The following is a 27,465-nucleotide window of genomic DNA, read 5'->3' as shown; positions in this document are numbered from 1 at the left end:
CATGCTGTCTACACAAAGTATTCGAATAAAAGTATTACATCACTGCATTAGGAAGATTGTTCAAAGGGAATCAATCTTCTGACATTGACTAGATCAATGATGTATATATGTTCTCATACTAGAAACAATAAATGTGGCCAAAATTTACATTGCAATACAGCAATAATATGTGATACAACAGTTAGAGTGAAGTGTATTTCTACCCAAACAACAAAGCTGTGTTTCATGGTAAAATATTTTACAGTGCTTCAGTGTTTAAATTTAAATTAAAACAAATTATCATGAAATAAAAGTTAAAATTCAATTTCTCAGGTACACCAGCTACATTTCAAGTGCTCAGTAACCACATATGGCTGGTGGCTACCATATTGGATATTGCAATTTCTAGAAAATACTCAAATATTTGGAAATTAAACACATACACCTAAATAACCCATGAGTGAAAAAAGAGATCACAAAGAATATGCAAAATGTTACAAACTGAGTGATAGTGAAAACAGAACACACAAAAATTTGGGAGATGTAGATAAACATGTGTAGAGGGAAATTTTATTGCTTTCTATCCTTATGTTAGAAAAGGAGAATGTTTAATAGTTTACAGGATATTGTCGATAGTATGTTGTAGGGACTCTGGGTATTATTATGGTCTTCTGAATAGTACTGTGTTCGCTCTAGCAGGCACTTAAATTCCTGGCAGATCCCTTTGAACTTGGGAAGGCTTGGCTGTCGACGTCATTAGCGAGGGGCTATTCCAATCTTGCTCTTTTAGGGCAAGTCCCTTAGTCCTGATGTGATTTTACTCCCGTTGGTATTTCAGTGGAATACGTGGTGGACCGGAATCTCAAATTTTGTCTTTGCTGCTGAGGGCAACTGTTGAAATCTCTAACTACCTCTTTCAGCCTTCCAAAAAAAGTTTCCCCTGGACCCTCCAGAGACTGCCGTTCATGGGTCAGTCAAAGACTTGAAGGGAGTTTATATGAAGAATTTCTAACGCTCCCACCCAACCCCCTGTGTGGCTCCTTTTGGGAGTTCTCCATCAATTTCTACCCTCTCTGGCTGCCCCCAAACTCAATCCTCTTACTCTCAGGTCACTGTGAATTTCTGCTTGAGCGATATCCCTGGGTCAGCAAGATGGGGAAGTGCTCTCGGGGGGGAAAAGCCACATAAAAGTGGCAGCTCGGGCTTCCCTGGTGGCGCAGTCACCAGGGAAGAGAGTCCGCCTGCCGATGCAGGGGACGCAGGTTCGTGCCCCGGTCCGGGAAGATCCCACATGCCGCGGAGCGGCTGGGCCTGTGAGCCATGGCCGCTGAGCCTGCGCGTCCGGAGCCTGTGCTCTGCAACGGGAGAGGCCACAACAGTGAGAGGCCCGCGTACCGCAAAAAAAAAAAAAAAAAAAAAAAAAAAGTGGCAGTTGCATGGCCCCTTATGTTAACTGTCAAGTTCCTTATAGTGTCTCCCTGTATTTGGTCACTTTTCCATATCTTCTAACAGTTGTTTAGAAATTCTCATTATTTTGAATTTTCTACATAGTGTATGAATGTCATTACGGGAGGATTGGGAGCTGGAAGCCTTCCCTGGGGTTTTTAGCCGCTGCTTTGACCCACCAAGGAGGAAGCAACCCACGTGCTCACTGGGCACTTTGGATTCTCCAGATCTGTGTTTTTCATGCTTTGCTCCAGTGTAGAGATATTTTTTGAGAATAATGAATTCCAAAGTTCACTATCTTCACAGCCTTGGCCAAGACAACCCTCTCTCCTCCCCCTGCCCCCACCCTCACCCACACCACTTCTTTCCTATTGGTACACAGACCATGGAGTTTCCAGAACATACCGACACATGCCTTCCCCGTTCTCTGATGCTGAGGGAGTGATGGCATGAAGCAACATATATCCCTCCTTCTGAAAAGTCGTGGGAGGTATTTTCCCTGATTTTTAGCAATAAAGGAGAGAAAACCCCATATTCGATATAATTTTAAACAATTCCTTTAGAATTTTTAATGAATGACATGTTTTGAGTGGCGCATCATTTAGAGTCACTGGATGGGTGTCATTTGGTCAGGTGCTTGTATTTTCCATTATGAAATCAATCAAGCCAGCAGAGTTCAAACAAAAGTACCTAAATTAAAGAAATGTATCTTCTTCTCCTGAAGGAAATGCAAATGATTTTAGCTTTTACTTCAATAGCTCTGAAGTCATGAGTCTATTCACTTAGAAACAAGATGGCCTTAATTCACTTATCCTGGAGGCATTTACCAATTCTCCCAACTTTTTTTGTGTTTTAGATTTTTAATGTAACTGAAAGAGTTTCTTTTAACATTGTGTAAATTTAAGGTGTGCAGGGTGTATGGCTGCTGTAACAATATTCATCACACCACATTCTTAGAGTACAATGTTACTGTCTACATTCAGTATACTGTACCTTAGATCTCTATGGCTTATTTCGTGCTTGTTACAAGTTTGGACCCTTAAATACCACCAGTCTTATCCCCTGTGCCCCTACCTCCTGGTAACCACCGTTCTACTCTTTCTTTAAACAGGTTTGACATTTTAGATTCCACATATAAGTGATATATATTACACAGTACTTGTCTTTCTCTAACTTATCTTACTTCCAATCCTCCCAAATTTAATACATAAATGTAAGACAATTCCAACTGGGATCCCAACAAGATTCTTTTATGAAAATTAAACAAAGCGATTTTAACTTTCACACAGAAGAATAAATGCCTGAAAATAACAAAGGAAATACAAAAATGGAGACTGGGGAGGAAATCAGTGTGTCACATTATAATCAAAGCCACTCTAATCAAATCCATGTTTTATTCATGCAGGAGTAGAAAAGTCAGAAGACAAGATCAGAATCGAAAATCCTGACAGAGATCTTAGGGAATATGAAAAATTAACATATGATAAACGTTGCGTTCCAGTTCAGCGGGACGCGGATCACCTGCTTAATAAATGATCTGGCACAAAGGCTATCGTAAGCATATACCAAAATAAGTCTCTGTTCTGCCTCGAGACACTTGTCTGAATCTTTTAGCAAAAGAAATGCTTAAGCTTTCTTAGGCGTCCACTGCGTCTGGAGAAGACGACAGCCGCGTGTTGCAGGGCTCTCCCCATCAGCCCGGCAGGCTGTTCCCTAGGACGTCTTACATCATTCACCTGCTTCTTTGCTTTGCAGCTTCCCTTTCTTCTCTGCCTCCTCCCATTCTGTGCACCAAAATACCTTGCTGGGGACCCACCTACACACCAAGACACACCCCACCCACACTTTCTCCCCACTCTCAAGGGAGAAGGGAAGCAGTTGCAGGTGAAGCAGAGGAGGGGTTGAACATCGCCTCTGTTCTCTACGGCTGGACGGCCGGACGGCAGGCATCACGAGGGGCAGTAACAGCTGTGTGACCTCCCTAGTCCGAGTCTGCCTCAGGGAAGTGCTCCTCTCTGCCCAAGCCCACTTGGCACCTCCGGGGGCCTCCATGTCCTGCAACCAGGTCTAGGCTCCATTTCTTGACCGGACCTGGCCCCCTGGATACCCCCACCCCGCTCTGCTCATCACCCCACCAAGAGGTTCCCACAGGGCTCCTTTGCTGCGATTGGGTGGCCTCTCTCAAGAGTGAATAAAAGGGCTGCGCCTTCTACCCCTCCCGTTTCTACTTGCTCTCTCCTCCCCAGCCCAGTGCCTGTCCTGGCCCACATGGCACAGGGCCTTAAAAGTCATCATGCCTGCCCCCTTAGCGGGCAAGGACACAGCCCAAGAGATGCAGAGGCACCTGGTCGACATCCCACACTGATTTGCTACATCGACGTTTAAGCGGTGACTCCAGTGGCCAGGATGCTGTGGGAGTTACATGGGCGAATGAGGCACGGGCCTGCCCGCAGGAAGCTGTGGTCCTATCGGTGTTCTATTGCAGACTCGGAATGCCAAGGAGACGTGAGGATGGAGGGGCACAGAGGAGGGAGGGCCCGCGTGTTCTGGAAGGTGTGATGAAGGACCTGCGAACTCAGGAGCCCGCACACCGCTCGCCACCCCAGACCCTGCCCTGGACACTGGGAGGGTCAGTGACCTGTGGGACGGAGAGAGCAAGTGAGGGGCTGGAAGGCAGACTCCGGGGCCGAGGGAGGCTGGCAGGAAGCAGCCGTGGCTGCGTGGAATCCAGCGCGTCTCAGATGGGCGGCCTCCCCAGGAGCTGTGTGTCAGTGCGCCCAGATTCCTTCCGGATGCGACACAGTCCCTGCCACCAGGACTACTCGCTGCACCCTTCCTCGGAGCCCTGGCCCTGGGGGACCCGCCCCGCCGGCTCTCACTGGAGCAGGACGTCGCGCTGGGACTGACGGTAAGCCTGGTGGCTGTAATAACGGCCTTCGTGTTCCCACAGGATGGCTTCGATTTGTTCCATGAGCTCCTTCAGCTGGGCGTCCTGCTCCGCCCCCTGTGCCCTGTTGTTGAAGCCACAGTGTCGCCGCTCACACAGGACGTCCAGCCTGGCAAGCTCCCGGTTGTCGGTCTCTCGCAGGTACTCCTCCAGGGTGCCGCCGCCCAGGTATTCCTTCCGCGTGAACACCAGGATGGTGCGGGCCAGGATGCCCGCCCCGAAGAGCTCCTGGAGGCGCCTGACCCCCTCCTCATCCTCCTTGGTGAAGCGGCCCAGCTGCATCACCAGGAGCACCGCATGGGGCCCCGGCGAGGAGGCGGCAATGGCTCCGCAGGGGCCCTGAGTGGTCCCTCGCGGCGCCGCCCCCGGGGACAGGATGTCGGGGGTGTCGATGACCTCGAGCTCCTTCCCCGCCCACGCTCGGCGCCCCCGCTGGAAGGCCTTGGTCACGGGCCCGGCGCTGACCTTGGACTCGAACACTCTCCGGCCGAGGATGCTGTTTCCTGTTGCGCTTTTCCCGCTTCCGGATTTTCCCACCAGGATGAGCCTCAGCCTCTGCGGGGTCCCTTCATCCTCCCTCAGCCCTGGAAGCATCAAGAGAAGGTGGGAGACCGGGGTTAGAGCCCATCCTCCACCCACTCTAGCCTCACCAGGGGCAGAATGTCCGGGGGGGCGGGGATCAGGAGCAGGGAAGACCGGCGTCAGCATCTGAGACGTGCCCTAGACTCACATTCTTTCCTTCCCTCTCTCTTTTTGTAACTTTTAGAAAAAAAATTATGGTAGAATATACGTAGCATGAAGTTTACCATTTTTAGGTGTAGCATTAAGTACCTTCATATTGTTGTGCGATCATCACCACTATGCAGCCCAAGAATTTTCCATCTTCCCAAACTGAAGCCCTGTCCCCGTTAAGCGCTAACGCCCCATGGCTCCCTCCCGCTAACGCCTGGTAGTCCTGTTCTTTCCGTCTCTGTGTGTTTGACTCTTCTACGGACCTCATGTAAGTGGAGTCAGGCAATGTTTGCCCTACTGTGTCTGGCTTATTTCACTTAGCATAATGTTTTCAAGGTTCATCGACGTTGTCGCATGTGTCAGAACTTCCCTCCTTTTTAAGGCTGAATAATATTCCACTGTAGGTGTAGACCACATTGTGTTTATTCATATGTGTATATATATATATATATATATATATATATATATATATATATATATGGACTTTGGGGTTGTTTCCACCTTTTTGCTATTGTCAGTATGCTGCCATGAGCCTTGATGCACATATGTTCAACATCTGTTTCCATTCTTTGGGCTATATTCCCAGAGGTGGAATTGCTGGATGATGTGGTAGAAAAGCTACATTTTATGTTTAGGTTTTGAAACTTCTTCTCAGGGTCACCTTTGTGGGAATCATCCCATCATGACCTGGGACCCTGAGCTTCCTCAAGTACCTCTGATTGGAGACCCTTCTCAGGAAGAGTGGTGAAATTGAAAGCACACAGCCTCTGTGTCGGTCCTCTCCCTGACGTGATCGACCACGTCACATTACCTTTAGTTTTCCCAGCGAGGAGTGTTGTGAGGGTGGGTTCTTTTCAGCCTGAGCCCCAGCTCCACAGCACAGCTGCACACTGGGGTCACATTCTTAAGCTACATCCTTGGAGCTGGGGCTGGACATTCTCACCCAGCAGAACGTTCAGAGCCATCAGCTGAGAGAAGCTTTGTCATGCCAATCTAATACTTAGAAACCCAATGTCCAGATGTTTTAGAAACGACCGGAGCTGGAGGGCAGGAAGGGAATTCCCTTCTCGTGGGCTCCCAGGAGCCAGAGCACATAGAGGAGCGCCCAACCCCAGCCGGCTTCCAAGTCTGTTCCACATTGAAGACATTGATGTGTCTCTATGACAGAGCCCCGGCCTCCTGAAAGTAGGATTGGCACCGCCTCCTTCCAAATCTCCCAGCAACGCGTTTCTGCTGCCTTTCTCCCTTGGCTGCCTGACCCTCCGACCAGTTTTGACTGGATGATATTGGCTCCCTCCAGCTTCCCTCAGGTGGCTTGAAAGGAATTTGAGTGAATGGGTGGGAGTTTCACAGAAGCAGGGAAGGTGCAGTGTTCATCTCCACCCTCCAATGCGAAGCTGGAGGGAGACAGGGGTCTCCTGTCTGGGCAAGCCTGGAGGCGCCCACGTCATTGGACTTTAAAGCCAGATTTTTAAAGTAATGCTTAATCTCGATTGCTGCAAAAAAAGGGAAATCAGGTGTCAGCACTTGTATTGTAATTTTCCTGTGCAGCTTATTAATATGGCTTTCTCTCAATGGCTCAGGTCACTGAAGTTCATATAGTAAAAAAAAATCAGTCCTGTTGAAATGCATGGTGAATCGCAAATCAATTCTTCTGGCCAGGAAAGTGGATGGATTTCCGGCATTCCTATATCCCTAAGTTCTGTGTCCTCAGGCTAGACGGTGAAGTTGAGCCCATGAAAGTGAAGCCCTGACCCTGATGCAACAGCTTTCGTGGGGAGGGAGTCCCTTGGGAAGGCGGAGCCCGGTCCTGGGGGCACCTGAGTGCATCCTGCTTGTTCACTAGTGCTTGCAGTCCTCATGACCCTGAGAGCTCTCACACTCGAGCCAGCGAGATGCCCACACGGAGGCCGGGGGCGAGCACATCCTTCCTGAGACCCAGTGAAGGGGCGGCTGGCGCTGTGCGTCACCCCCTCGGCCCACTGCGCCCATCAGGGGCCTTTCCCTCCTATCTGGCCGTGTTGAAGAGAGGCCCAACCCAAACGCCCTTCGATGGCCGCCGGGTGGGCAAATCTCTGACAGGAGGAGCTCCTGCTGCCTCTCCCAGCGCGCCCCCTGCACCTACGGGTCCCCCGGCCATGCCTCTCTAAGTTTATGTCTGCTGGAAAGATGTTTTACCTCCTGACCCGTCTTGTGTAGGATCCTGAGACAGCCCTTCCTCGCGATTCTCCGGGAGAATGAGTTCATAATATTCTTCTTCCTCCTGAAAAAAGAATCATATGTCTCACTGACTTTTCCACCGAGTTTTAAGAGGCACCTGACTTGTGCCTTTCTCTTGCCAAAAGGAAGTTGTTTGCATTGGTTTGGGGGGGAGACACGGAGTGAGGGGAAGTCTAAGAGACCTTCTACATCCTTTAGGGACCCTGTTTCCTCCTTTCTCCCCCCTGCACTGTGGTCTCCATTTTGGGGTGATTCTGTGATGGAGAGAAAGGATCAGGGATGCATCCTGACAGCTACTGTCCTGGGAGCAGTGGCCAGCGTGCCTGGGGGACGTGAGCAGGAAGTTGCTGGAGGGGCTGCTGAGGGGCTCTTGGGGCCAGATGATCTGTGGGGAGAGCCCAGCAGCAAGGGCCGCAGAGGCCAAGAGCTGGACGGTGAGGAGGGCGGCAGACTCGGACAGGCTCCCTCCACGTCGGGCCCAGTCCCGGTCCTGCTGGGGGCCCAGGGGACTCGGCGCTCCTCCCCAGGCCAGCAGCTAGGTGGTCGCACCGCCTGGGCCTCAATGTCCCTGGAGGTGTGAGTGCTGGGCCACAACTACATGTTCGTGACATCTCTTCCCTGTAGAAGACTCCAGCACATTGTTTGACCTTCTGTAGAGCGATTCCTAGTCCTCTTGGCGAAGGAGGGCCGTGTCACCCACCCAGGAACTGGCGTCATCCTGAGGAGAGAGCAGCGTATCCTGCCTTCAATCCGTTCCACCCTGCAGACCAACACGGTTCCCTGTTTCAGGGGCCCATCATGTTGTAGCTGCTTGGTAGTCTCTGTGGGATGGGGAGGGAACCGTGTGGCCCCATGACTGTTTTTCTGGAATGTGTAGGACACTCAGAGACAATCACAGTCAGATGACATTCTCCAGATGGAGGCTCTGAGTTGAGGGGATGGTAACTCCGGGGGAACGTCCACAGACATAGCTTTCCCGTTGCCACAGCATCCCCGGGGGGCTAAGGCTCTCTGCTCACCTGGCCCACCACCTCAGTCCTCGCCAGATCCCAGGGGCTGGCCGGGGACCTGCGGGGCTGTGGCTGCAGGACTGGGGGTTCAGTGATGTCAGCTCTAACGTGCCAGCTGAGAGTGGACCCAGCCCAGGAGGTTTGGTGACTTTCCAGGGAGAGTGACCAGGCCAGGTGAACATCTTCACCCAGACCTGTTCAGCCGCATTCTTGTGAGGACACAGGCTTTTACCTCTCAAAGGGGCCCCCTGTCTTTGCAAAGTGGAGATCCCTCAATCTCTTTGTCCTTGGCGCCCTTACATCACTGGTGGAAGCGGAAGCAGCACTTCACCCAGGAAACCTCCTTCCTCCTCTAGAGAGAAGGGTGGTGAGAAGAAGATACAGGCCGGGCCGGGACCAGGGCAGGTGGGTGAGGCAGACCCTGCACTCCACCCTCGCGCCCAGACAGCGCGTCTGCCCGGCCCCTGGCCGCCTCAGCCTACACCCTGCCCAACAGGCATCACATGTGTGCCACGTGCCACAGTGTTTGTCTCCAACACGGAGCAGACACGTCACCTTTATGAGGTTTCTCAGGAAGGCAGCGAAACTCACAGAAGCGTCTTGCCCAGGAGTAAGCAGTGACTTCCAGGCAGAGCACAAAGGGTCCAAGGTTCTCCCGACTCTCAGCCCTGGCTCCTCTCATTGTACCTCGGACATGCGGCACACACACACACACACACACACACACGACTTACACACATACACTCACAAAAGTACGAACACACACAAACATAGCACACACAGCTACACAACACACATGAACATATATGTTCACAAACACAACACACAAACACATACACAAACACGAACATAAGACACAAACACCACTCACACACATATACTCACAAACGTATAAACATACCTACCACACACACACACAAACATAACACACACAGAAAACACACATATACTCACCTACACACAAAGAGACACACACAAAAACACACTACCCACACCATCCCCACTACACACTCTCAAAGACGACACACACACAAACACAAGTACACATCACACACAGACACAGTCCCCACACACTCGGACTTACCGCCCCGCTGCCCGCTGGGCAGGACGAATGGCCGTGTTCTGTGTCTCCCGGGGTCGGAGGCACTCGTGAATTCTTTGTTTCCCTTTCGAGAGCTGCCACATTGCAGGGTGAATGGAGAAGGTAAAAGAAGGTGTCCCGGGCGTGTGAATAGATAGAGGACATAGCTTGTAGTTTTTCAGCAAAATGTGATCTGAGAGCTCAGCTCAGAAACTGCCCTTGAAAGTGCAGCCGTGAGCTGTGAGATGAGGGAAGAGGAAGTGGTAGGAACACCCAGGAGGGGCCCTCATGACTCAGAAAGCTCTGCCGGCTGCAGTTCCTCTGCAGCCGTGATAACAGCCACAGGAAAAACAACACGCGTATTGTTATGATTTTTATTCTGCACAGCACAGCTAGAACTCAGAGGCTTGAAGGAAAGCAGCGGATCTCAGAAAATGTTGCGCCGGGGGAATGATTGTACGGATTTCCTCCCTTTTTTGAGAATTGCCCACTGCCTGCAGACATCCTCTGTCCTCCGGGTCATGACAGATATTCATTGTCTCTCTTTCTCCCCCAGGCTCCTCCTTCGGCCACTCCACTGGCTGTCCAGGGTCTCCAGCTTGCTGACCCTACATCTTGGGACTCATCAGCTCCATAATCCCATGGACCAGGAGCCACACGAGCCAATTCTTTATAAGCTCTCTACATGCGTGTGTGTATACACACACACACACACACACGCACGGCATGCATACGCGCACACACACACATATGCACACACACGCCCACACACACATTCTGCGTCTGAAAATTCCCAAATCTGTGTCACATCTGAGTCTGGTCCTAGTGTTTGCTTTGTGTGTTTTCTCCTGCCTTGCAGCACGCCCTGTAATGTTGCTGAAAGCCAGACATGATATGTCAGATATTAGGAACTGAGGGGAATAGGCCTATGGTGTGAGGTTTGACGTTGATCTGGCTACGAGCTGTGTTTAATGTTTGTTGTAGCTGCTAGAGGCTTCAGTTTCCTCTAGTGCCCTTGTGTTGTCTCCCCCATTGTCTGTGGGTTTCCCTGAAACCCCTTCTTAGAGCTTGTGCCTTGCTGTTCTCTCAGCTTTAATTCACCGTTTTCATACTGGACTCCTGCTGATGTGGGGTAGGGAGTGAAGGAGAGGCAGCATCATGTTGGGATTGAATCTCACTCTTAAAGTGGGTCTGTGTTTTTTGACAGCGGTCCCCAACCTTTTGGCAACAGGAACCGGTGTCATGGAAGCCAATTTTTGCCCGGACAGGGAGGGATGGGGTGATGGTTCACGCAGTAATGCCATTGGATGGGGGGATGGTTCAGGCGGTAATGCCATTGGATGGGGGGGGATGGTTCAGGCGGTAATGCCATTGGATGGGGGGATGGTTCAGGCGGTAATGCCATTGGATGGGGGGATGGTTCCGGCGGTAATGCAAGCGATGGGGAGCCATGGGGAGCGGCAGGTGAAGCTTCGCTCGCTCGCCCACTGCTCACCTCCTGCTGTGCCACCCGGTTCCTAACAGGCTGTGGACCAGGACCGGTCCACCATCCGGGGGTTGAGAACCCCTGCTTTGGGGTGCCAACAACATTCTGTGTCTTTAGCTGAGTGCTTGTTACTTGGATGTGTTCAGTTTGTGACAACTGACAATTTAGTGAGCTGTAAACATATGAGCTCTTTCCTCTATTAATACTACACTACGGGGACTTTCCTGGTGGTCCAGTGGTAAAGAATCCACTTTCCAATGCGGGGGACGCGGGTTCCATCTCTGGTCGGGGAACTAAGATCCCACATGCTGCAGGACAACTAAGCCGGTGCACCACAACTACTGAGCTCGCGCACCACACGAGAGAGCCTGCATGCCGCAAACTACAGGGCCCATGTGCCCTGGAGCCCGCGCGCTACAACTAGAGGGAGAAAACCCGCACGCCACAACTAGAGAGAAGCCCGCACTGCAACTAGAGAGAAGTCCAAGCAGATTGCGCACTGTAATGAAAAGATCCCGCATGCCACAACAAAGATCCTGAGTGCCGCAACTAAGACCTGATGCAGCAGCACCCCCCAAAAAATAAGGAAAATAAATAAATAAATATTTTAAAAATATACTATACTGCACAAAAACTTAAAATTGAAAACAAAAAGAAGAAAGTGACTAATGAACACACACAAGATCATAGATCAGAAAATGCAAGTGTATGCAACACGCCTGGAAGGAACGCTATCGTGAAAATGTCAGTACGTTCTTCCTAGGTTTACTGATGCATCTAATTCAATGCCGATTTTTTTAAAGGTCCTTGTAATTTTCTTTTTTTATACTGGTTAGGGAAGTTGGTTCTAAAGTACAGATGAAAATACACCTGTAAGTAAAGCCAGCTTCCAGAAGGACTAAAACAATCTCATACGATGGAGTCACCGGGAAATGCCCCGAGCCCTACGTTCCACAACCTGGGTGCCCCCGATGCTAAGCCAGGACCCCTTCTCCCCAATTCTTCCCCGCTTCCCTCCCAACTCAGAGAGGAAGATTACACTGTGTGCTTCGATGGGAATCACTGGCTGAGTTCACCAGGAGCGGATTCTGAGATGAAAATGTGCAGGCGTGAAATTCATTCAGGAGCGCTCTTGGGATGAAAACCTGTGGGGGAGTGAAGGAAGAAGGACTGCGCAGAAGGAGACACTGGGCTGCGATGAGTCACAGCAGCGGCCTCGGTCAACCTTACCAGGAGCTGGAGCTACGATGGCGGCACAGACTGGGGCCTTTATACCTCTACATCGACCAGTCAGGAGATGTGACTGCCCTGGGATGGCGGGACGATCTTGCAGGAGCTGAATCTCTTCCGCGGACAGTAATCCTGAGGGAATGCCTCAAGGTTATCGGGAGGGGGTCAGCGGTGAGTTGCCCTCCATCAACACTCCTATCAGCTGGGAGGCTGGGGGCTCCAGTCCTGAAATGGCGGTGGGGGTGGATCTCAGTAGCAGACCAGAGCATATACTAATACTGAGGAGCAAAATTTGGGCTCCTCAGTATTTGGGCTCCTCACCAAAATGTCCACTGGTGTAAACATATATGAGCTCTTTCCTCTATTAATACTACACTGCGGGGACTTTCCTGGTGGTCCAGTGGTAAAGAATCCACTTTCCAATGCGGGGGACGCGGGTTCCATCTCTGGTCGGGGAACTAAGATCCCACATGCTGCGGGACAACTAAGCCGGTGCACCACAACTACTGAGCTCGCGCACCACACGAGAGAGCCTGCATGCCGCAAACTACAGGGCCCATGTGCCCTGGTGCCCGCGCGCTACAACTAGAGGGAGAAAACCCGCACGCCACAACTAGAGAGAGGGTGTGGAGAAAAGGGAACCCTCCTACCTTGTTCATGGTAATCTAAATTGGTGCAGCCACTATGGAAAACAATATGGAGTTTCCATAAAAAACTAAAAATGGGGTTACCATATGATTCTGCAATCCCACTCCTGGGCATATATCTGGAAAAGACGAAAACTCTAATTTGAAAAGATTCATGCACCCCAATGTTTATAACAGCACGATTTACAATAACCAAGACATGGAAGCAACCTAAATGTTCACCAACAGATGAATGATAAAGACGATGTGGTGTATATATAGATAGATAGATAGATAGATAGATAGATAGATAGATAGATATACACAGTGGAATATTACTCAACCATAAAAAAGAATGAAATAATGCCATTTGCAGCAGCGTGGATGGACCTAGAGATTATCATATTAAGTGAAGTAAGTCACAGAAAGATGAATATTATGTGATACCAATTATATGTGGAATCTAAAATACAATTGAACTTATTTACAAAATGGATATGGACTCACAGGCAAAGAAAACAGAGTTACCAGAGGGGATGAGGGGAGGCATAAATTAGGAGTTTGGGATTAGCAGGTGCAAACTACTACATATAAAATAGATAAACAACAAGGACCTACTATATAGCACAGGGAACTCTATTCAGTATCTTATAACAACCTATAATGGAAGAGAATCTGAAAATCTGATATATACATCAATTTGGTATACACCTGAAACTAACACAACATTGTAAATCAGCTGTAGTTGTGTTTTTAAAAATTGGGGGCATTTCACAGGGTTTTCTGGAGCCAACACTAAAATCCAAAGCAATGACTAAGATTTTGGGAATCTCAGTAGTACAGCAGGTGCATGGAGGTAAAGGTTTCAGCTAGGCAACCCTGAAGCACTAATCAAATTACCAGGCAACACTTTCTTTTTCTGTTTCAATACAAAATGTTGTCTTCATCGGCTGCACCCGATCCAAGCTTCTGTGGCCAGAGATTTCAGAAGGAGCAAACACACTTTTCTTTAACTGAAAGCAAATACCAGTTCAGATAGTTTTCTTGGAGAGAACTTGAGATCTCATCAATTTTGCAAGAGAATGTGACTGGCCAAGAAGAGGGCCAATGGAGCTTGTGAGTGGGCTGGGGGGAGAGAGGGGCGAGAGGAAAGAGCAATAGATAGGGGGCCTGAGTGAGAGTGGAAGGGTTGTAGGAGGAGAAGCTCAGAGATTTATTTGTGTGATGTCCATAGATATCATATTTAATAGGACAGACCTTTTTTTTTCTATGCTTACAAAAGTTTTAGTTGTTATAAGAATTCTTTATGATATAATGTTAGGTATAAAAATCAGGATATAAAATCATTAATATATTACCGTTGAAAAAACAAGGCACACGAAAAAAGGAAAGATGTTCATATTAAATAGCCTCTAATTTGGAAGTGGAACTATATATAATTTTTATTCTCTTCTCAAACTGCTCTCTATTTTACTGAGTTTTCAACAATGTGCCCCGATTTTAATGACAAACATTTATTGCAAAATGTAGACAAAAGTTTAGTGTTTTTATAAAATTTAACACTTAAAAGTTTTTTTCTGGCATGATATATGGAAAATTCTGACTCTGAAGCAAAGGTGCCCAAACTACCCTCCAAGGGCTATATAGAGCCTGCTGCCTGTTTGTAAATAAAGATTCAGTGTAACATTGCTACCTCACCCATCTACTAGTTTACTATGATCTGGGGCTGCTTTTGTGTTCCAACACGAGAGCTGAGTGATTGTGACTGCAAAGTCTAAAATATTTACTGCTGGTAAAAATGTTTACATATTCCCACTTCACATGGTAATATATATATATATTGAGGTGCATGAGCTGCTTGTATATTTTGGAGATTAATCCTTTGTCAGTTTCTTTGTTTGCAAATATTTTCTCCCATTCTGAGGGTTGTCTTTTCATCTTATTTATGGTTTACTTTGCTGGGCAAAAGCTTTTAATTAGGGCCCATTTATTTATTTTTGTTTTTATTTTCTTTACTCTAGGAGCTGGGTCAAAAAGGATCTTACTGCGACTTATGTCAAAGAGTGCTCTGCATACGTTTTCTTCTAAGAGTTTTATAGTGTCTGGCCTTACATTTAGGTCTTTAATCCATTTTGAGTTGATTTTTGTGTATGGTGTTAAGAAGTGTTCTAATTTCATTTTTTTACATGTAGCTGTCCAGTTTTCCCAGCACCACTTATTGAAGAGGGTGTCTTTTCTCCGGCATATATTCTTGCCTCCTTTGTCAAAGATAAGGTGACCATAGGTGCATGGGTATATCCCTGGGCTTTCTATCCTGTTTCATTGACCTATATTTCTGTTTCTGTGCCAGTACCATACTGTCTTGATTACTGTAGCTTTGTAGTATTGTCTGAAGTCAGGGAGCCTGATTCCTCCAGCTCTGTTTTTCTTTCTCAAGATTGCTTTGGCTATTCGGGGTCTTTTGTGTTTCCATACAAATTATGAAATTTTTCGTTCTAGTTCTGTGAAAAATGCCATTGGTAGTTTGATAGGGACTTCATTGAATCTGTAGATTGTGTTGCGTAGTATAGTTGTTTTCAGAATGTTGATTCTTCCAATCCAAGAACATGGGATATCTCTCCATCTGTTTGTGTCATCTTTGATTTCTTTCATCAGTGTCTTATAGTTTTCTGCACATGTGTCTTTTGCCTCCTTAGGTAGGTTTATTCTCTTAGGTATTTTATTCTTTTTGTTGCAATGGTCAATGGGATTATTTCCTTGATTTCTCTTTCTGTTCTTTCATTGTTAGCATATAGGAATCTTTGTTCTACCATCTCCTCTTGGTAGTTTGTTTTTGTTTTTGAGTTTGTGTTCTTATGATAGTGTTTCATAGTGTAAAGCACTTGTGGGAATGTTCTCTACTTTGGGTTACATTCTACTGTGATTGGATTCCATTTTATGTGTCATATACATGTGTGCATGTGTACGTGTGTATAGATGCACACACACATTTTGACTAACTTCTTCCTTTTTCATTTTTTCAGTGGCATTTGCCCAGTTGATGCATTGGGTTTTTTGGGTTTTTTTTTTTCATCTTGATAACTTTCTCTTTTCTATTATATAGTATTGTGATCTGTTGGCCTCTTGGTCCTATGGTTCTATAGCCATTGCTATAACTACTACATCATGGTTTTAGATTTTTTTAATTTTATTTTTTTATGATAAGAACATTTAAGGTGAAATCTAACCATAAAAAGGTCTAGAGGTGTCTCAAAAGGTTAAACATAAACATACTATATGATCCAGCAATTCTACTTCTGGGCATTGATCCAAAAAGTTGAAATCAGGATCTTGAAGCAATATTAGCACTTGCATGTTTATTGCAGCACTCTTCCCAATAGCCAAGATGTGGAAACAACCTGAATGTCCATCAACAGATGAGTGCCTAAAAAATTGTGGTATCTATATACAGTGGAATATTATTCAGCCTTAGAAAAGAGGAAAGTCATATGCCATATGAGACAATATGGATGAAATGTGAGGACATTATGCTAAGTGGAGTGAGCCAGTCACAGAAAGACAAATACTGTATAATTCCGTGTATATACAAAATAGTCAAAGTCATAGACTCAGTGAGTGGAATGGTGGTTGCCAGAGGCTGGGGGATGCGTAATGTATTGTACACTTACAATTTTGTTAGGAGGGGCTGACCTTGTCTTAATAGTGCACTTTTTCAGGCTCGCAGACTTTGAGAACAAACTTATGGTTACTGCGGGGAAGGGTGGGGGAAAGGGATATCCAGGGAGTTGGGGATCAACATGTCCACACTGCTATATTTAAAATGGATAACCGACAAGGACCTACCGTATACCACAGGGAACTCTGGTCAATGTTCTGTGGCAGCCTGGATGGGAGGGAAGTTTGGAGGAGAATGGATACGTGTATATGTATGGCTGAGTCCTTTACTGTGCACCTGAAACTATCACAACACTGTTAATCGGCTCTACTCCAATATAAAATAAAAAGTTAAAAAAAATAGTGCACTTTTTAGTCGGTGGCTGTTGTGATAGTTTTACCTGGAAACCTGTCGTTTTCCTTTACTAGGTAGTTAGTGTTCCCAAGGCAGACCTTCAGACCTGGAAGGCAATTTAGAGAGCATTCCATTAAATCTACTCTAACTCCCTTTACTCACTGAAAAAGAATCAAATTCCGGAGTACTGGTGACTCTCCAAAAGATTCAAATTCCAGAGAACTGGTGGCTCTCCAAGGCTCGTGGAGGTGGACAAGGAAAGATTAGAACCTTGCCTACTGAACTCTCATCTGGATTCATCCAACACTTCACAAGAAGGAGGCTGTGTCCCTCCAGGTGCAAGGTGTGGGGTGCAGGAGGGGTGCTATAGGGAGACGATTAGCTACTCTGAAGAAAGAATATAACCTGTAAATCCAGCTGAATCTCTAAGTTGCAACGTGTCTCTCAGTCACTCAGTTAAGTTTCTTTCCCGGGTTTTCCTATATTTCAATGCACTTTGTAGCACTACCTTTTTATTGAGTGGCTGCCATGCTCTAGGCAACGTAAGAGATCTTTATAGAGATTTCTATCCTACGAAAGCCTCATGGCAACCCTGCAAGATTGGCTTTATTGTCCCTTTTCATAGCAGAAAGAACTGAACCTCAGGGAGCTGAAGGAATTTTCTAGAAGTGGTGGATCTGGACTCACAGTGTAAGTTGGTTCTTTTCTGAAGCACATGCCTTTTTCACTTTGCAGCCTTTCTTTCACCTGGAGGTCCTCTAGATCTTCCAAGAACCACTGGAGAAACATTTTTAAATGTTTTTTTTTCCCCTGACTATGACTCCCACCTTTGGCTTCCCAAGGTGGAAGAGAGAGAAAAACGATCTGTGAAATGTGAACCCTCCTCCTTGCCTTCCCTAATGACAGGCTTGCTAACAGTTTACCATTTGGGAAAGAGTGTGGACTATTTTCCCCTGATCCGCCTCTGACCTGATGTAAAGTGTACAATGATGGGTCCGAGAAGGAACAAGAAGAGGCCGTAGTGTGCAGCGGTTAAGAGTGAGCATGGTAGTCAGACAGCCTTTGACTCAAATTCCTGTTCAGCCTAGTACTTTTTAGCACCATGACCTTGGGCAAGTTTCTCAGTACTTTTGAACCACAGTTTCCTTACCTACAACATTAGAAAAATAATACTACCTTCACCCTAGAATATTTGTAAGTAGTAAATATTCCTATGAAACATGCATATCAGAGTGTCTGGAATATAGTATATACTCAGTAGTGGTTGCAAAGGCATACATACATCTTAAACCTTTTGCTATAGAACATTTCAGACATTTACAGAAGAATAGTATAATCAACACCCATATATCTATCACCAAGTTTTGACAAATATCAACTCCTGACCATTCATGTTTCCCGTATATCCCAACCTACTTCCCATCCCAACCCTGGATTATTTTGAAGCAAATACTAGACATTGTATCATTTTACCTGTAAATATTTTAGTATGCATATCTAAAACAGAAAGATGATTTTTTAAAAATATAACCACAGGGCTTCCCTGGTGGCGCAGTGGTTGAGAGTCCGCCTGCCGATGCAGGGGACATGGGTTCACGCCCCGGTCCGGGAAGATCCCACATGCCGCGGAGCGGCTAGGCCCGTGAGCCATGGCCGCTGAGCCTGCGCGTCCAGAGCCTGTGCTCCGCAACGGGAGAGGCCACAACAGTGAGAGGCCCGCGTACCGCAAAAAAAAAACCCAAAAAACATAACCACAGTATCAAAGGTACTATAAATCTTGAATTTTATCAAATATCCTCTCATTAGAGTTTAGATTTCAAGGATTATCTCATAATTTATTTACAGTTTAGTTTGCTTGAATCAGGATGGAAAAAGAAAAAAAAAGGTCCTATAAGATGATCCCAGGTCATTTCATGCCTTTCCTGCCTCAGACTTTGAATCAGTCATTTCTCCAAGAATCCCTGGTTTCTTTGAGTAGAAACTGGTCCTGAAGACTATAATCTGGTTGGTCTAATTAGCCCATTACAGACATTCTTCATTTCTGTTACATCGCTTTTTGTTTGTTTTGTTTTGTTTTGTTTTGTTTTGTTTTGTTTTGCTCACGGGCCCAGCCGCTCCGCAGCATGTGGGATCTTCCCGGACCAGGGCACAAACCCGTGTCCCCTGCATCGGCAGGTAGACCCTCAACCACTGTGCCACCAGGGAAGCCCTGTTACATCGCTTTTGATCTCAAGCATTTACTTTTGGTTCTTTCTTAGGATTTCCATGTCTCTGCTTACATGGCTCATCTGTTCTTACATTATAGTCCGTGCATATTCATCTTAGTTGTTTTAAATTCCTGGTTTAATAATACCAAGATTTCTGCGTGGACAAAACAATCTTGCCTGCCATTTCTATAAACATGAATGTTGCCCATCAAGCCATCAGCATTGCAGCCCCTGGACAGTGGGCCCTGAGGGGAATTCAGAACAGAGGAAAGCAGGATACTTGCCCTTGGATAGCTAAGATGAATATCAAAGGAATGGTTTCAGTGAGCCCAGACTCTTGCATCTTCCCGGACATTACATCACTAACTTGAGATGTCTGGTTTTTGTGTGACTAGCAATAACCTTTTGACGTTTGACTACATATTTGTTTTGTTTTGTTTTCAACAAAAACTCCTATATCTCCAGGCTCCTCCACTACCTCTTTGGAACAGTCCCTCAGAACTATCTGAGAGGCTGTCTCCCCAGCTATAGTCCTCAGTAATTCCTCAAACGAAACAGAATTCTCAACTTTTAGGCTGTGCACCTTTGCTCAGTCGACACCTACCATGTCTGGTTCTGATGCTTGCTCTGTCTCTTCAAATTATGTTTTTTGCTCTTTAGTACACCTTGTAACTTTTCTTGTTAGCTGGACATGAAAAAGAACTGTTGTAAAGAAGCCTTTAGTAATGGGGTGATGGGGTGGGGGAGGAGAAGTATTCTATAGTCCTATGATTACATCTCAGTTCTAGTGAGACTTTGCCTCTGGACTGTGGACCTCACAAGTGTTTTTCAGTTTTTTTCTCCCGACTTAGGTGGGACAGTAGGGTTCCAGTGGTCTGGAGGTGGGTATTTCCCTTTTCTGACATGAAAGGCTTAGCGCTGACTGTAGTTGTAGAGTTTTCTTCCTCCAGGTTAGTGAGGCTCTGATAAAACCCCTGCAGGTTAGGCTCTGGTTAACTGGTTTCCCCTGAGGGCAGGCCTTCTTGAGAAGAACAAGATGCTCTGCTCTATTTCAAAATGGTTCCTTTGCCCCTCCCCCTGCAGGAAGCCACAGGGGATTTTTTCCCCCCGATATTTACTGTGAGAACCTGGTGGAGCTCTTAGAAGTGAAACTCACAGAGGTGTGGTGACGCCCCCCATGACTGGGTCCCCCTGGAGTTTTAACTCCAGGCTGACCATCGAGTAATTCGTCAATCACAGTTCGGGGCTTCCTGCCCAGCACTGCTGCCCATGGTGAGTCTGGGCTCTGCAAAGCCAGGACTCCCTGCATTTGCCTGTCTGTTCTCCAGACTTGGGGGCAGCAGTTTGCCCTGTGTCCTCAAAGGATCTCTTAAGGATTTAAGAAGAGTTGCTTTTTCAGTCTGTTCAACTTTTCACTTATTCTTAGGATGGAGTAGTGACTTCCAAGCTCCTGACATGTAACTGGAATCTGGAAGTCAAATTTATCAATTGGATTCCATATTGCATCTGTATTTTGTTGTTGTTTAAAACTATAAAGAATTGGGGCTTCCCTGGTGGCGCAGTGGTTAAGAATCCGCCTGCCAATGCAGGAGACACAGGTTCGAGCCCTGGTCTGGGAAGATCCCACATGCCGTGGAGCAACTAAGCCCATGAGCCACAATTACTGAAGCCCGTCCACCCTAGAGCCCGTGCTCCACAACAGGAGAGGCCGCCACGATGAGAGGCCTGCGCACCACAGCGAAGAGTAGCCCCCGCTCGCCGCAACTAGAGAGAGCCCACACGCAGCAACGAAGACCCAACGCAACCAAAAGTAAATAAACAAAATAAAATAAATTTAAAAAAAGAACCTACAAAGAATTAACTTATTTTCCTGGTAATTGTGAAATCGCTGAGTAATGAAAACATAATAAGGAACCAAATATATAAGTCCAGTGACAAAGCTTGAAGTGAAAAGAGAAAATGGTTACAAATTAACCTGTACTTGGAGTCCTAAGGCCTTATTACTCCCTTCTAATGCAATACGTTAAAAATAATTCTAAGTTGCACTCAATATATTGGATACGTAGGTACAACTCTTATCATTTTTGATAATGATTTAATTTGCCTTAGTTAACTATTTCTAGCTGATAAATATGATCATTGAAAAACCTGATTGCTATGAACGTGTTTACAGAGCAGATATGCATCTGTACTTTGAGTTCAATTTAGAAAAGTTTTCCTCACTCTCGGGTTTTGAAAGAATTTTTCTGTTTTCTTCTAATAGTTCATAGTTTACTATTTTAACAACTATCTGATGCATTTGGAATACTTCTTGGGTTGGTATGAGGAATGAATCCAATTTTAACACTTTTTCAAAAGATTATTCAGTTATTTCAATACTTCTCATTATAAAGTCCATCTGCTCTCCCCTGATATGGGATGTTGCCTTTGTTATACACTAAATTTCCCTATGCCAATGAGTGTTTCTCTAGATTTTCTGATTTTCCCACTGGTCTTTCTATTCATGCACCAATACTCTAAGGGGCTTTACAATATTGTGTACTATCTGGCCTTCCCTGTTGTTCTTTTTCTAATTCTCATTCCTATAATTACTTCTTCTCTTTGCATGGACTGATTTCTCAACTACCATGAGAAAGTGAGTTGAAGATGGTTTTAGTTTTAGTGAGAAAGTATTTCCCCACTGTAAGTTGCTGGCTTTCAGGATGAGTAGAGAAATAGATAAGAAAGTATGTGTCAATTCATATTTTACAGAATGTTTTTACTGAGAATGGCTATTGGTGAGTTATGTTAATAATTTTCCTCTTAATGAACATCCCCCCGCTCTCTAGTTTTCTAGAGTAAATCCCACTTGGTTATACTGTAACCCTTTTAAGAATGTTTCAGATTCTGCTTTTGCTAATATTTTTTTAGGATTTTGTATTGATATTCATAAATGTGATTCATCTGTAGTTTCTGGTAGAATCTTTGTGAGATTTGCAGCTCAAAGTTACATTCACTTAGAAAGAATTTGAAGGTTTACCTTATTTCCCTATATTCTGGGATAATTTAAGTAAAATTGGGATTCTCTGATCGCTGCAGGCTTAATAGAATTCTGCTGTGAAGCCACCTGGGACTTGATAATGTTTTGCGGGGAGCACCTCGACTGCTTTCTCTGTCCATTCTTCCATGATCACTGGTCTACTTCAACTTTATGTCTCTAACGGAGTCAATATTTATAAGCTCTATTTACCTACAATAGATGTACGTAATTTAAAATTTAAGACATTAGCCAATCTATTTTCTCAGCCGATGCAGGATTGTCGTCTAAAATATCAAGCCAGATAACCATCAACCCACTTGAAACACTTTATGTTACTATAGGCCATAAGGGACCCGTTATTGTTTCTAAATAGTAGAGTATTTTTAGAAGAAGAACATCAAATTTATCTTCCATTCTCTGTGCAGTGTAAGAAAATCAGATTAATTTAGCTCTGTGTGGCATACACAAATTTCAGGACAGTTTTCACATGTCTCACCAAAGTGTTGTTTTCCTTCCGTGCCGAGAGTCCCTGCAGTGGGACTGTTTTGCTGTCTCCTCCATCCACACTTTCTTTCTGTTGGTGTCCAGATTGTTAGTGCTTTTTTTAAAAAAAATATTTATTTATTTGTTTGTTTTATTTTTGGCTGCATCGGGCCTTCATTGTGGCACAAGGGATCTTTGCTGCGGCATGCGGACTTCTCTCTAGTTGTGGAGAGCACATGGGATCAGTAGTTGTGGCACGCAGGCTTAGTTGCCTCTCGGCATGTGGGATCTTAGTTCCCAGACGGGGATCGAGCCTGTGTCCCCTGCATTGGAAGGCGGATTCTTAACAACTGGACAACCAGGGAAGTCCCTGTTAGTGCTTTTTAATGAGCATTCTTGCATAGGATAGGATGCTTCCACTGGGATTCCTCAGATTCGATATCTTAAACAAACTTGGACCTGTTCTACAACAAAATGTATATTATTTTGTTAAATGGAAAAAACAGTTTAAAAACAACCCAGATTTTAACATGGCAAATGCTGCTTTCATCACAGCAACACAAGAGGGAAATGCGATGGGAATTAGAATAGTAAGTAGAAGATATCAGGGAGAGTAGCCTACGTAAAATACAACTTCACCTGACTTGGAAAAGTTGGAATGATGTATATATACAGGAGAGTAAGAAATATGGAAGGGCTGGGAATTGTTTCAGCTTTATCTAAATACATTTTTTCATTCCTTTGTGATCCGTAGCTGAGTTGCCTGCAATCCACAGCCTCTAATGCGGACACAGCCTCTGATGTGGACACAGCCTCTGATGTGGACATGGCTGATGCCCAGGACAATGCTCTGAGGATCCTGCTTGTCGGGAAGACGGGAAGTGGGAAAAGTGTGACGGCAAACACCATCTTCGGGGGAAAAAGTGTTCGACTCTAGGATTTCTGCCAAAGCTGTTAGCAAAACTTGTCAGGAAGCATCCGGGAAATGGAAAGGGAGAGACCTTCTCGGTGTTGACACCCCAGGGCTCTTCGACACCAAGGAGAACCTGAGCACCACCTGCATGGAAATCAGCCGCTGTGTCCTCGCCTCCCGCCCCGGGCGTCACGCCACCGTCTTGGTCGTGCAGCTGGGCCGCTTCACGGAGGAAGAGCAGAAAACCGTGGCGTTGATCAAGGCTGTGTTTGGGGAACCAGCCATGAAGCACATGATCATCTTGTTCACTCGCAAAGAGGAACTGGAGGACCGTGGCCTAAGCGACTTTGTGCGGGGTGCAGACGTAAAGCTACGAAGCATCATTTAGGAGTGTGGAGACCGCTGCTGTACCTTCAGTAACAGGAGTACAGACCGGGCTGAGAAGGAAGCTCAGGTGCGGGAGCTGGTGGAGCTGATAGAGAAGATGGTGCAGAACAACCAGGGGGCTTACTTTTCCGACGCCATATACAAGGACACAGAGGAAAAGCTGAGAAAGTGGGAGGAAGTCTTGAAGAAAATCTACACTGATCAGAAATAGAAATCCAAAAGTGGAAGAGGAGTGTGCTCAGGCATGCAGGAAAAAGAGAGAAAAATTAAATTACTAAAGATGGAATACAAAGAAAAACTAAGAAATGTTAGGGAGGAGGCCCAAAACAATACTTTTAGCCATAAACATGATGGAGATATGAATTTGCTTTTAAAAGTATTTCATTTGTTCAGGAAGTAACTATTTTTTCGCAATTTACTATGGTTAGTGGAGCATCTCTCCAGCTCACTCCCAAGCACTCTCCATGCCTGCCCCTCCCCACAAACACCAAGAAATTCAAGAAATTACAAAATTGCTAAGTTTGAGCCCTTGTTCACTGGGCATGGTTTTAAGACTCACATGGAAGGAATTTGAAGGCCGAAAGGCATCCTGTACTGAGTGTTGACACTACCTGTGAAGCACATTACACGGGCCCCTTGTGAGCATTTCGTAACTGTCAGTAAATTATCCAGTTACCCCAGCGGCATTGTTCTCTGGTTTCCGAGAGACGAGTTGATAAGTGTTCGTTGTTTCAAGCCACTAAGTTTTGGGGTAATTGGTTACACGGCAGTGGATAACTAGTACAAGATGTATGTTTGTTTATGCATATATAGAAAATATGTCTTTACATACTGGCCACTGCACTTGCCTCTGGGGAAAGAATTTCAGATTCTGGGGATCAGGGTGGGAGGAGACTTACTTTTTACTATAGATCCTTTGATCTATTTCAGTATATTGTTCATTCAACAAACGAACAAAGAGACAAATAATAACATTTGTAATATCCTCCAATAAACAATAATTCCAAAGGCCCATTTCAAAAAACAATTGCCCGAGTCTCCTATTTTTCTCCACTTTCCTTTTCTAGGTGCCAACTTAAAATTCTCCTGCCTATAAATTCAAACAGCTCTGTGTCAGAAATGTTCCAGTTCCCCCTGCAGATCCACTCTCTTCCCTTTTCGGTCCTTCTTTGGCCGGGGACCACCTCACTGGGCTCCATTGTTCTCTGTCTGTCTCTCAGGCCCCACCAGTGGGGTGGACAGCAGAGGATCTGTGGGAGCTAGAGAACTAGATGCGGGAATTTGTCTCCTGGATCCCTCTCTAGCTGGTCCGATCTGAGCAGATGCCACCTCCAACCCAAGGTCCAGCCACAGGCATCAGGGGCTCTCAGCTCTGACCAGGAAAATATACCCGTGTAGGAGTGTTGTCACGCCAAGCCTGTGGTGTGTCTGCAGTAAAACTTTTGACTGCTCTCTGGGGTCACAGCTTGACCTGGGAATGAATTTTAGGTTTCAAAAATGCCCCAGTCTGGTGATTAGGGTCAATGGTAAAGCTGTAAGAGGTAGCCAGAAGAGCTCCAGATGTATTGTGAGAAGGGGAAAGAGGGTTAGATCGCGTGCCTTAGCTCAAAGGGGGCAGATTTGAGTGTTGGTAATAATCTGACAAAACAACACAAAACCTTGTTAAAATAAAGTAATTGTTGAATATGGATGCATAGTCTCTGGTATGTTTCCTAACACATTGGTCTTGTTTACAGTGGCCTATATTCCTAAAACATTTTAAAGGAATCAAATATTTAAAGGATACAGTTTGGGAAATAGCAAGAAAGTATTTCTTCCCATGGGATTAATAATGTCATTATTTTCTTTCTTTTTTTTAATTTAATTAATTAATTTATTTATGGCTGTGTTGGGTCTTCGTTTCTGTGCAAGGGCTTTCTCTAGTTGTGGCAAGCAGGGTCCACTCTTCATCGCCGTGCAACAGGCCTTTCACTATCGCTGCCTCTCTTGTTCTCTGTGGAGCACAGGCTCCAGACTCGAAGGCTCAGTAATTGTGGCTCACGGGCCCAGTTGCTCCGTGGCATGTGGGATCTTCCCAGACCAGGGCTCGAACCCATGTCCCCTGCATTGGCAGGCAGATTCTCAACCACTGCACCACCAGGGAAGCCCACCATTATTTTCTTTGTTACCTGAAATTCTATAGTTTATTTATCTATCTTTTTTTATTATCCCTTCATCTATATTTTCAAATTTATTGGCATAAATTTATTCATGGAATTCTCTTAAAATTTTTAAAATCTCCTTTGAATATATAGTTACAATCTTTTTTTTTGATGCTTAGTATTTTTATTGTGTTCACTCTTTTTTTGATTTTGATCCATATTAGCAGAACTTTATTAGTCATTCAAAGAATCAGCTTTAGTTTTTAAATTTTGATATGCTCATTTGTGCTCGTTTATATTTCAATAATTTCTGTTCCTTTATTATCTCCTTTCTTCTGTGTTCTTTGGTTTTACTCTGCTCTCCTTTTTAATTATTTTGCTTTTTATTTTCAAGTATACATATTTAAGATTATGAATTTCCCTCTAAATACTGCTGTAGCTTAGTCCAAAAGTTTTGATTGTTTCATTGTTATTCAGTTCTCAAAATAGTTTCATTCATTAGGGGAATTACAAACTACTCTGCTCTGATTTCTGATAAAACATGAATTCCTTGAATTCAGATGTACCTTTAAAATTTCAGTGAGAAGTTTATAAATTAGGAGAAGACCTAGATGTAGTTCAAGGATATACACAGTGTGGGAAGGGGCGGAGGCCCTGGTTTATTCACACAACACTGACTTGAACTTCACAGCTGTTCTAACTGGGGTGCTTTCCCTTCAGCCCCTCCTGCAGGGCCAGGGCAGGGTGATGTGCAGAAAGGAAGGGAAGGGGGATTCAAGTCTGAGATTCTCAGAGCCGCCAGCAGGGCCCTGCTCCCTGAAGAGCTATCAGCTGCCTTTTCACCTCACCCGCCCGTCCCATGTAATACAGGCCAGCTTCCTGCTGTTCTCCTCCCCTAGCCCTTGAGCTCTGTTCCATGCATCCTGGGTCCTTACATGTATTGCCGCTTTATTTTATCCTGTATTTATGTCCTGTGGGTGAGACTCATCCGCCTCCCTAGACTGAGGTCTTCTCTTACAAACACCACTGCACAGAGCTGAACACACAGAAGGTGCCTGGTGAAGAGCTGTATGAAGGAATGCGATAAAATGGGATGAAATGGAAACGGGAGGGATAGGGTGGCATGGACAGAGCCAGTCCTGTCTCTGAGCAGAGGCATGACTTTACACTGACTACTGCAGGAAGCACCTTGCTCATGAGGACTGTTTTGTGCTGACACCATGGCCTCAGTGTCCCTTATGAGATATAAACTTGCCCACAAAGAGTAGCCACGGGCAAAATATTGTAAGGTGAGAAATGCTGGTCTTGAGCGTGGATCCTGTTCTCTGGGCTGCCCCCACTGCACCCACGCCCCATCCCTCCCACCTTACAGTCTAACCAGGACCCCTTGCCCGCCACACAGTCCCCTGGGCCTCCTCTCCTCTGACGGTGCCAGGTCCCCAGGACTTCCTGAACTGAGGTTCGAATAATGTATTAAGGTCCGTTCTTGGCCTCAACATCCAAGTTGCTCTGATCAAAGCCTCAGGACCTCCAGACCAGGCTCCCTCTA

The 27,465-nt window shown here is 45.7% G+C and overlaps 2 protein-coding genes across 3 annotated transcripts; one reads left to right on the top strand and one right to left on the bottom strand.

The window, feature by feature from the left end:
- Nucleotides 1–1,461: 1,461 nt before the first annotated feature.
- Nucleotides 1,462–10,500, bottom strand: GIMAP6 (GTPase, IMAP family member 6). 2 transcript variants are annotated; one of them, XM_079932415.1, is made up of 3 exons: nucleotides 9,419–10,500; nucleotides 7,283–7,367; nucleotides 1,462–4,956 (listed from the first exon to the last, which is right to left on the bottom strand). In XM_079932415.1, the coding sequence occupies exons 1-3, from the start codon at nucleotides 9,578–9,580 to the stop codon at nucleotides 4,301–4,303; spliced, it is 903 nt and encodes a 300-aa protein (XP_079788541.1). In that variant the 5' UTR covers nucleotides 9,581–10,500; the 3' UTR covers nucleotides 1,462–4,300. The 2 variants fall into 2 exon arrangements, with proteins under 2 accessions (XP_079788541.1, XP_079788542.1); XM_079932416.1 differs by having other exon boundaries at nucleotides 7,283–7,364; nucleotides 9,419–10,496.
- Nucleotides 10,501–23,301: 12,801 nt separating this feature from the next.
- LOC307191775 (GTPase IMAP family member 7-like) lies at nucleotides 23,302–23,986 on the top strand (the record flags this gene model as incomplete). Its single annotated transcript, XM_079931967.1, is given in 3 exon segments — nucleotides 23,302–23,388; nucleotides 23,390–23,773; nucleotides 23,777–23,986. Coding segments are annotated over 3 exon segments (681 nt in total).
- Between the last annotated feature and the right edge of the window lie 3,479 nt (nucleotides 23,987–27,465).

Source organism: Stenella coeruleoalba, assembly GCF_951394435.1.
Source record: "Stenella coeruleoalba genome assembly, chromosome: 9".
Lineage (NCBI taxonomy): Eukaryota > Metazoa > Chordata > Mammalia > Artiodactyla > Delphinidae > Stenella > Stenella coeruleoalba.
Note: the sequence above shows the minus strand (reverse complement) of the source record. Positions and strands in the feature narration are given on the sequence as shown.